Raw genomic sequence first — 10,266 nt, 5'->3', positions numbered from 1 at the left:
CTTTTTTCAAATTATACTTTTAGGTAAATTTCTCCAATAATATCTGATTTCAGGGTTTAAAATATCTATATCGGATTTTTGAAAAAAAAAAGATATCAGAAATATATTGAGAATATTTATTTCAACATTTTAAAAAAAATTATTATTTTTATTAAATACTTAAATAAATTGATAAATAAATGTTAACTTAATTTGATATGTCATCTCACACGCCATGAGGGATGAGTATTGATCTTCACATATGAGTATTAAACTACAATGTATGTTCTTAATGGTTTAAAATGAGTTTTTATTTTTGTTATAATTTTGCTTAAGAATAAAAAAATTATTTTATTTTTATTTATTTTTAAATAAAAATATATATCGTCCTAAAATATTTCAGTAATATCGGGAGATATATCGGAAATATCAGAGATATTTTAAATCTTGAGTTAAATAACTATATATATGGAAAAAAATATTTTGTTTGGGTGGTAAACAACACAAAAGCTTAAAGCCTTTTCCTAAGATGAATGGTTGACCGAGAGCCTTTCTTAATTTGCTTATGACCGGCTCTCATGAGCAAACCCTATGTTGATTTTCAACAAGTAGATTCGGAATTCATCAATGGATGATGAAGAAGAAAGCATTTCAAAACACATACATTAGGTCTAGTATTGTGCAAAAGAGGCCGAACATTTTCTTAAACCGAAACGACACACCGGCCTAGTACTGGCTTTTTTTCAGAAGTGAGAGATATGAGTTCGTCTAAAGCCATAGAGCTGCAGTAGTTTTCAGAGTTATTTGCTGAAAAAAAAAAAAAAACGACACGACTTTTGGTCAAAGCCTAAACTCTTCAACAGAAGAACACCCAATAAACAATCCACAGCCTTCTTTCTTCTTCATTCCCATCTCACATTCTCACATTTTGCTCCCCCCATCTATTCTCATGGAAGTCGCTTCTCACTCTTCGCATTCTATACTTTGTACGTTATCTCTTCTCTCTAATCTTTTCTTGTTTCGAAATAAACATTAAAATCTTGGGCTGACTCTAACGTATCAGGTTACAAGCAATCGAGGCTTCCATCATCAACCTCGTCTTCGTTGCCGGTGAGTGTTTTGCTCGGTTCTTCAATTTTCCAAACTAGCTGTTTCACCATGGATTAAGTAATTAGAAATTGAGCTCATAAGGCTTGAAATTTTCAACCCTCTTCTGTATGTTAGTGTTGAAAATTGCTGACTGCTGAGAATATATCTTTATAATGCAGCTGTTTACTCACAAGGGACTAACTATTGGGTGCTCCCCGTGCAGACGTCCCATTTTCAGAAAGCTAACTACTTGTAAGTCAAGGCAATCACAGCGTAATATATGATGTGATTATTGCACGCTAGCCAGGAGTATGTGAGAATTGTGGAATGACATTGCTCGGCTAAAGTTTGTGTTGAATCTACTTGTTTTCGTTATTGATAGCACTCAGTGTAGTTTCTTGCACATGTATAGATGTTCTATGGATTTAGGGGAACATGTTTTGAGAGTCTTTTATTCTCTTTTTTTTTTTTAAAGATCATATTGTGATGCCTCTCTTTTATCTCTTATTTACTCAGCTGCTCGTTATGGCATTTTTTGCATGGTGAGGAAGCCAGTCGGGATATCATGGTCTGACGTTGATGGAAAAGAGGAGTTTGCCGGGTCTTATAATGACGGCAGATTGCATAGCCAGCATAAATTGTCCAGGCATACAGTTGTGCAATCTGGAGTTATTGAAACTGGAAGCCCTGATGCTGCTTTACCAGGTATATCTATTGAGGCTTTTCTGTTGGCATCCTCAAGAATCTGACTGACTTATGTGTTGTTAAATTTTGAATTGCAGAAGTAAATGTCGTCTCAAAAGTTAGGGGTGTGTTATTTTATGCCATCGCTGCCTTTAATGCTATCTATCTCTTTGCACTGATGGTAATAGCCCATCCTTTTGTTCTGTTGTTCGATCGATATAGAAGACAAGCTCATGTTTTTATTGCCAAAATTTGGGCCACGTTTGCTGTTACTCCATTTCTCAATATCAAGTTTGAGGGACTGGAGAACTTGCCTCCTCCAGATGTTCCTGCCGTATATGTTTCCAACCACCAGAGCTTTTTAGACATATATGTTCTTCTCACTGTTGGGAGACCCTATAAGTTTATTAGCAAGACTAGCATATTCCTCATCCCCATTATTGGGTGGGCTATGTTTCTAATCGGTGACATTCCTTTAAAGCGCATGGACAGCAAAAGCCAATTGGTATCCCATTTCCTCTGTTCCACCTTTACTTGACAATGCTGTAACTATAATCGACGTTGAAAACCATAATTCTGTTGGCTTTCTGCATACAGGAAAGCCTTAAACGTTGCATATATCTTCTCAAGAAGGGGTCATCTGTCTTTTTCTTCCCTGAGGGAACACGCAGTAAAGATGGATCATTAGGGGATTTCAAGGTGAGATCTTTTTGGGACTCTTATTTTCTTTGGTGGCTGGTGAACATGAATAAGAAGGAATGAATTTGGGTTTCTAATTTGTTTCTTATGAAAGCTCATTTTAAAGAATTAACATCTTACTTGCCACAACTACTTAAGATGCTATTTATCATCAGTGGTTAGCTTTACTAAATTTGGGTACTTTAAGCTTCTGAATTGCATATTTTTCTCTTCTTGTTGAAATGCAGAAAGGTGCCTTCAGTCTTGCAGCAAGAACGAAGGTGCCAGTGGTGCCTATTACTCTAATAGGAACTGGGAAAATAATGCCTGTGGGAAAGGAGGGTATCTTGAACACTGGACCTGTTAAAGTTATTATACATCAGCCTATAGAAGGAAATGATACAGAAACACTGCGTAGAGAAAGTAGAAACGTAATTGCAGAAGCACTCAATTGCCAAGGCTGACATATCTTCTGCCACTTGTCTGTTTGGTCCATATGGTTCTTACTAGATTTGGTCTTTTGCTGTGAATGGAAGTAACATAATCCCATAGGTATGAACTATTTATCGAATTGTCACTGTGTGTGCTCATGCTATAATTAGTTAATTACAGTTGCATTTCAATCATGACTCCCTTTACATCTTTCATCTGTTTCTTTTTTCACCTGTTTACCGTTCTTGGTCTGTGGCACAAATGTTGTGTGTGTTTTATTTCCTTTTCTTTTTCACTTTGAAACAAACGAATTGCAGTGTTTAAGTATTAAATCTAATCTACTTAAGAACTTTATTCTTGCTGAAGTACATAATGAGAGGGTAAGCCTGTATAGTTGCTTGAGTGAATAATCTTGATCAGAATATTCAAAGGGGTAAGCGGTTCTTATTGCAGCTCAAGTTTGGAGCCTTTTAGCTCATTGTAGTATACTTGTGGCTGATAGTATTCTTGAAACTTAGGCCACACAAGGATGGTTACCCTTGTTCTAGTTTCGAAACCTAGTTAGCTAGGTTCCCATGTGCTCTATGGCCCTAATGTGGTGCAGGCTCAGCTTTCATTTCCTATTGTGAACATTGTTTTGTTATTCAAGAGAAGTTTTCTGCTACTAGTCTTTTCTCTCCCATTGTTTTTGGTTGTGAAAGCTTAACTGATACTAGGCGGTGAATAATGTCTGGAGACTGAAGTGAATCATGGCGTTCGACGTCTTATTTACTTGTGCTGTGTTTTGGCAGTGACAACAAATAAAATTTGCAGGCAAGGGCTATGAATCTGTGGGTGCTGCAGCTGGTCAATCCCATATTCACAAACAATGGCCGGCTAGAAGAAACTGCCTTCATCCGAAAGGCCACTGTGGGAAGCCAGAAGTGGTGGCTTCAATTTGTTAGATAATAATAAATAAAAAGCATTATCCATTCTTGTTGTCAACATTTTTATCCTTGTCATTTCTTGTTTCCGACGCTATCAAGTAAGAAGAAAACACAAGAAGGAAATGAAGGGGATATAAGATGCATATTAAAGTGGTGGAATATAACGTGTCTTACCATACTTACTATGCGTATGATTTATAAAAATTTGGCAATCAAATTTTTGACGGAGGAAGCCCGGTTTGACTCACCGTGTTTTATATGATAAAATGGTGATATGCATATCGTTGCAGTAGAGCTATATCAATAATACTGAGAGGGTACTCGTGTTTTCTCCTGCGAACTCATTATAACCTTGCTCGAGGATCGTTTTCAAGAGTACATATATATATATATATATATATATTTCTTAGTCTCCTCGTTATAACGGTTGTTCATGTCTGGCGGAATTTTTCATGTCTAATGAAAAACATGCTAGACTGTAAGTGAGATGAACATTTATAAAAATTCTTCATAAGAGGTCTGATCTCGAACTCACGCGAAATGCATCTCTTAAGGAGGAACCATAGCTAAATTGACTTCCGGCTCCTAAGTGGTAGTGTAATACGACTTAAATATTCTCCCCCAATTCAGGATTAGCTAGAAATTCTTCTTCTCAAAAAGAAAAAGAAAAAAAAAAAGAATTAGTTACTAATAACGACCACGCGATCAACGGCGTTAGAGACGAGGGGACCGGGGGTTAAAAAGATCGTCATCAGAGTCAGTTAATTTAGTGAAGTTTTTACTCTGCAATTTTCACTCATTGACTTTTTTTCTTTCCTTTTTCAATTCTCTCTCTCTCTCTCTCTCTCTCTCTCCTTCGTGACTTCCTCCTTCCTTTTCCTCTCTCTGTGCTCTCCACCCACTTCTCTCTCTCTCTCTCTCTCTCCAATTCACACCGATTCTGCTCTCTGTAAGTTCTTTTCTTTCTTCAATTCTTTTCTCCAATCTCATATGCTTTGATTCTGTGTTCGCAAAGATTGATGCTTTTTAGCATTTTTTGTACCAAAAAAAAAAAAGATTGATGCTTTTGTTTACCCCCCCCCCCCCTATCAATTTTTCAATTGGTTATTAAATTTGAATAGTTTTGGATCATGGAGATTAGTTCAACTCTACTGCATGTGTGTTGGGCTTTTTCTGATTGATTTTGAATCACTCTGGTATCTTGTCCTTTTCTGCTTATGTATAATTGGTTGTGGTCAATGTTTAAATTGGTAATTTCTGGTTATATAGGGAAGGATTAGGCTTGAAGTTAAGGAATTGAGTTTTGTTTGGAGATCTGTTTGGTGGTTGGTGGGGGTTGAAAAATGAATTATATGCCGCAACTGGACAGTACTGGTGTTGTTTGATCTCATGTTACTGAGTGTCAAGTTACAAGTCTACTTTGAGAATGATAGCTTTCGACTTCATTTGTTGAATTATAGGAAGAGATACTGTGAAATAGGGTGTGTTACTTCACGATACATTGTTAAGTTAGTAACTTGTTTATGTGATATGACCTGACTGCCTAGACTTGGATTGATACGGCTTAAATGTTTAATGCTTGTTGGTGTTCACTTGATTCTTATGTATGCGTATATTTGTTGTTTTTTCAGGTCCGATTTATGTGTTAAGAGTGCCCAAGATGTTTGACTGTGGCTACACGTCACAGTATGTGGGAGGGCAGAAAGACAAGTTTGTGAGGTACCAAATGCATCTTTTCCCTTGTGCCATGGTTGCACAGTTCATTACTCCTGCTTTTACTTTTGGTGTATAGCACGTATATGAAGGAAGACTACATTATATTTGTCGATAAATATGGTGGTGGTGGTGGTGAGAATTCAGTTTCAGGGTTTAAATCATATTATCGCATGATTGATTAATAGACATATTATAGTTCCTGATCACTGTCTAAATGGCATCTAATGTTGTGCATGTTTGCACGATTTTTAGGCTGGATGACTTGGACTCTCGATTATCATCCTCTTCTGATACTGGAGTGAGAAGGTGTGGACTTAATATTGAAGGACTGACACGGAGTGCTCCTACAAGGGATACGTCCTTCAAAAAAGGAATGAGAAAAGGGTCTGAAGGACTTAAGTCCATCGGTCGATCACTTGGATTTGGTGTTTCTCGTGCAGTGTTCCCTGAAGATCTTAAGGTTTCAGACAAGAAAATATTCGACCCTCAGGACAAATTTCTCCTTTTCTGGAATAGACTTTTTGTCATGTCATGTATTCTGGCGGTGTCTGTGGATCCTCTTTTTTTCTACCTTCCAGTTATCAATAATTCTTCAAGTTGTCTTGGTATAGACCGAAAGTTGGCTGTCATAGCAACCACATTGCGAATGATTGTTGATGCTTTCTTTCTCCTTCACATGGCTCTCCAGTTTCGGACAGCATACATTGCTCCGTCATCTCGGGTTTTTGGACGAGGTGAACTGGTGATTGACCCGGCAAGAATAGCTAAGCGATACTTACGAGGTTATTTCATCGTTGATTTTCTGTCCGTGCTACCTCTACCACAGGTAAGGTTGTGCTACCATGAATCAACTAAAAATTCTCTATGCCGGTACCTCTTTCTTTATTTCTTGGAGGAACCTAAGGATAGGAAGTTCACTGAATTTTCTTAATAATTGTACATGACTGGCGTGATAGATTCTTTCTTATCATCCATTTTCAATTGGGGCAGATTGTAGTATGGAGGTTTCTGCAGCGGTCTGGAGGTTCAGATGTGCTTGCTACAAAACAGGCTTTGCTTTTCATTGTCTTGCTTCAGTACATTCCCAGACTTCTTCGAGTCTTGCCTTTAACCTCTGAACTGAAAAGAACAGCTGGTGTCTTTGCTGAAACTGCTTGGGCAGGTGCTGCATACTATCTGCTGTTGTACTTGCTTGCTAGTCATGTAAGTACCTAATTGGATTCTGCTCTTGATTTCTCGTCTTTTTGAAAGAAAAAACAATATATATATATATATATATATATATATTTGCTGCATTGTTCACTTGCTGTATATAATTAAATCTAATTCAGTCTAATCAGGCCTATTAAGTTTTCAGTTCTATATACCTTATTAACTAATTATGTATTTTTTATTAATTTAGCAGGCGACACTGTTTCTAGGTCAAAAAACAGTACAAGAAAAAAGAAACTAGCATTGTTATTAACAGTGATGCAATTTCTTTTCATATTATAAGTATTCATATATGCTGAACTTATAAATCACACTCGTAATTTAGGTTTGTATAACTTTAATTATACAGTTTAATGGTTCAGTAACTTATTTAGCTGTAATTAATATTTCTCTTCAATTCATCTTTACAGATTGTTGGGGCGTTTTGGTATTTATTAGCTGTAGAACGCAATGATACATGCTGGCAGAAGGCTTGTTCTAAAATTGGCGATACTTGTGATAAACGTTTACTGTACTGTGCGGACGAGAATCTGCCACTTGCTGCTATTTGGTCTAACATTAGTCTTACCATTCAGTCAAATTGCTCATCGGCTGATGATAATAAGTTTTTTGATTTTGGAATCTACAAACAGGCTTTATCATCTAAAATTGTTTCATCTAAGAAGTTCATCTCTAAATACTGTTACTGTTTATGGTGGGGGTTACAAAATTTAAGGTAATGAGGTTTTCTTTGTGATAATGTTACTATTAGATAACATAAGATAATTACTTTGATCAGATTATGATCGGAGGAGTTTCTTACCTACATTGTCAATGACACATGTGAGCTTGAAGCTGATTGTTAATGACATTCTCTTTTTTCTTTTTACAGTACACTTGGCCAGGGGCTTTCAACTAGCACCTATCCAGGAGAGGTTATATTTTCTATAGCACTAGCTATATTTGGGTTGATCCTCTTTGCACTTCTGATAGGAAATATGCAGGTAAACATTGAATTGATAGCTGATGTTTGAGATATCTTAAGCTATAAGCTTAATATTTAATTCTTTACCATTCACCAGGGCTACACGAGTACTTGTAGTAAAAAGTTCAGAAGTTTTTCTTTAGCTCTATGTTTCTTTAAGTTAGATAGGAATCATAGTTTATTGCCCCAAGAATTGCTGAAAGGAATAAAAAAATTGTCACTAAGAACTTAAGGAGTAAATGTGCAGCAGTTAAAGAACACTAATGATTATAAATCGTTGATAATTAGGTCCATTTGGTGGTATATACATGTTGGTTGCTTAAGTGTACTGGTTCAGAAATAAATTTTACTCCTTCAAGTGACATAAAATTTCATTGTGAACCTGGTATAATTCTAATACTCTCAGAATGTGCTTCTTTGACAGACCTACCTCCAGTCTCTTACCATTCGACTTGAGGAGATGAGAGTCAAACGGCGTGATTCAGAGCAGTGGATGCACCACCGCTTACTTCCACAAGATCTTCGGGAGCGAGTTAGGCGATATGATCAATATAAGTGGTTGGAAACACGCGGAGTGGATGAGGAGAATTTGGTTCAGAGTCTACCAAAGGATCTAAGGAGAGATATCAAGCGGCACCTCTGTTTGGCATTAGTGAGGAGGGTATGATTATTAATTCACTTGTACTTTATGTACCTTTCTAGTGGTCACTTGCAGATTGATAGGTTATTCTCACCATCCTGTAAAAAAAATCTCATAAAAGCAGAACACCCCCCCCCCCCCCCCCACACACACACACACACAAAAAATCACACACTTGTTATGCAAATTTCTTATGTGCATCATCTGGTTTATTGTTACAATCACTTTGCTTGTTATTGTAGGTTCCTCTGTTTGAGAATATGGATGAGAGGTTGCTTGATGCCATTTGTGAGCGATTGAAACCAAGTTTATTCACAGAGAGTACCTACATAGTTCGAGAAGGGGATCCAGTCGACGAGATGCTTTTCATCATCCGTGGTCGCCTCGAGAGTGTAACCACAGATGGTGGTAGGAGTGGGTTTTTCAACAGCAGTCTACTAAAAGAAGGGGATTTCTGTGGGGAGGAGCTTCTAACTTGGGCACTGGATCCAAAATCTGGTTCTAACCTTCCTTCATCTTCAAGAACTGTGAAGGCATTAGGAGAGGTCGAGGCTTTTGCGCTTATAGCTGAAGAGCTGAAATTTGTTGCCAGTCAATTTAGGCGCCTTCATAGTAGGCAGGTTCAACACACCTTTCGTTTCTACTCACAACAGTGGCGTACTTGGGCTGCACGCTTCATCCAAGCTGCATGGCGTCGCTATTCCAAGAGGAAAATTATGGAGCTTCGCCGGAAGGAAGAGGAAGAAGCAGAAACAGAAGCACTGGCAGGTGCCCGCCACAATGTTAGCATTGGTGCCACTTTTTTAGCTACCAGGTTTGCTGCAAATGCACTTCGTGGGGTTCATCGAAATAGGAATGCAAAGAGTGCTCAGAGCGCTCGAGATTTGGTCAAATTACAAAAGCCTCCAGAGCCTGACTTTAGTGCTGAAGATGCAGATTGATATGTGATATACTTAATGACTCGTTGAATATGCTGATTACTTTGTATTTTCCTAGGTTGTCACTTTGTAATATATACAAATTTTAGTTTGGAATGGCAATTGTAAGTTTACTTTGTTTCTACAGTATGTAGTATGTTACTTATTGGTTCAGGTCTGACATGGTGTTATAAAGGAAAGCTGATAATGTTCTTTACGTCATGGTTTTAGTAAACAAAGAATATGAACGTCGGTTTTTTGGTATCCATTTCTAAGAGTTGGCAACTAAGTAGCACAGACAAGCCTCACAGCTCACATATCGCGTGTCCATGTCGGACACGATACGGTTGCAATACGCCTGACACGCGTATCACAATTTAGATACGGTATGGACACGTGTGTCCATTTCGGACATGAAATTAAGTATGATACGCTGGGTTATTTCGTCTTTTGAGTTTCAAGCAGAGGAAAAATGAATCTCATTCGCACCTCTTCTCAGATCTGAATCTCTTGCAACCTCGACATCGTCCCTGATCGAAAAGGATTATCATCGATCAGGGAACCTCACTTCATGTCCATGCTACATCCAAAATATGAGCTGAAAGAGATAGATGTTCGACTTTGGAAATTGCTCTCAGGATTGTGGTTGCACGGTTACAGGAGTGCTCTTGTAGAGTTTAGAATAGCAGTGCCTAGCAAAATAATCGGGAATAATTGCGTCCTGAGTTCAAGGAATTCAAGCTTTGGGGCATTGATAGAATAGTAGTATTCACAAGGGTCACTACCAAAAGTGTAATCACCCTCCCACTTCTCAGCTCTTATACTTAATTTCGTTAGTTCAGGCACAAAAAGCTCGAGCTTACAAGTTACATCTGTTAATGTATCTCCAGATATAGCCAAATCTTCAAGTAAAGGGAAGAATGTTAAAAGCTTTTCCATAAGGTCTTTATTAAGATAAGCAACACTGATATGAAGAACCTTGAGATTTAGGAAACACCCCGACTTAGGATATAACAATCTGAGATCAGC

General features: G+C 37.6%; 2 protein-coding genes across 5 annotated transcripts; both read left to right on the top strand.

The window, feature by feature from the left end:
- The first annotated feature begins 878 nt into the window (after window positions 1–878).
- On the top strand, window positions 879–3,856 carry LOC126802178 (1-acyl-sn-glycerol-3-phosphate acyltransferase BAT2, chloroplastic). 3 transcript variants are annotated; one of them, XR_007672912.1, is made up of 8 exons: window positions 879–965; window positions 1,043–1,089; window positions 1,248–1,320; window positions 1,585–1,773; window positions 1,851–2,257; window positions 2,350–2,451; window positions 2,679–2,982; window positions 3,654–3,856. XR_007672912.1 is itself a non-coding variant. In XM_050529830.1 (7 exons), exons 1-7 carry the CDS (start codon window positions 929–931, stop codon window positions 2,892–2,894), a joined length of 1,071 nt encoding a protein of 356 aa, XP_050385787.1. In that variant the 5' UTR covers window positions 879–928; the 3' UTR covers window positions 2,895–3,625. The 3 variants fall into 3 exon arrangements, 1 of the variants encoding a protein (XP_050385787.1); XR_007672931.1 differs by having other exon boundaries at window positions 906–965; window positions 1,292–1,320; window positions 3,654–3,855; XM_050529830.1 differs by lacking the exon at window positions 3,654–3,856 and having other exon boundaries at window positions 2,679–3,625.
- A 784-nt stretch (window positions 3,857–4,640) lies between these two features.
- LOC126801052 (probable cyclic nucleotide-gated ion channel 5) lies at window positions 4,641–9,379 on the top strand. 2 transcript variants are annotated; one of them, XM_050528539.1, is made up of 8 exons: window positions 4,641–4,737; window positions 5,420–5,507; window positions 5,757–6,330; window positions 6,495–6,707; window positions 7,127–7,431; window positions 7,588–7,699; window positions 8,105–8,341; window positions 8,563–9,379. In XM_050528539.1, exons 2-8 carry the CDS (start codon window positions 5,449–5,451, stop codon window positions 9,259–9,261), a joined length of 2,199 nt encoding a protein of 732 aa, XP_050384496.1. In that variant the 5' UTR covers window positions 4,641–4,737; window positions 5,420–5,448; the 3' UTR covers window positions 9,262–9,379. The 2 variants fall into 2 exon arrangements, with proteins under 2 accessions (XP_050384496.1, XP_050384569.1); XM_050528612.1 differs by lacking the exon at window positions 4,641–4,737 and adding an exon at window positions 4,966–4,984.
- Window positions 9,380–10,266: the final 887 nt, after the last annotated feature.

This window comes from Argentina anserina, chromosome 1 (genome assembly GCF_933775445.1).
Source record: "Argentina anserina chromosome 1, drPotAnse1.1, whole genome shotgun sequence".
NCBI lineage: Eukaryota > Viridiplantae > Streptophyta > Magnoliopsida > Rosales > Rosaceae > Argentina > Argentina anserina.
Note: the sequence above shows the minus strand (reverse complement) of the source record. Positions and strands in the feature narration are given on the sequence as shown.

Bases quoted from the DNA above. Each gene is read 5' to 3' on its own strand.
- LOC126802178 (XM_050529830.1), top strand. From the start codon at position 929: ATGGAAGTCGCTTCTCACTCTTCGCATTCTATACTTT. The intron at 1,774-1,850 runs GTATATCTATTG...TTTGAATTGCAG, and splicing joins CCCTGATGCTGCTTTACCAG to AAGTAAATGTCGTCTCAAAA. The intron at 2,258-2,349 runs GTATCCCATTTC...TTCTGCATACAG, and splicing joins TGGACAGCAAAAGCCAATTG to GAAAGCCTTAAACGTTGCAT.
- LOC126801052 (XM_050528539.1), top strand. From the start codon at position 5,449: ATGTTTGACTGTGGCTACACGTCACAGTATGTGGGAGGGCAGAAAGAC. The intron at 6,708-7,126 runs GTAAGTACCTAA...TCATCTTTACAG, and splicing joins TGTACTTGCTTGCTAGTCAT to ATTGTTGGGGCGTTTTGGTA. The intron at 7,700-8,104 runs GTAAACATTGAA...CTTCTTTGACAG, and splicing joins TTCTGATAGGAAATATGCAG to ACCTACCTCCAGTCTCTTAC.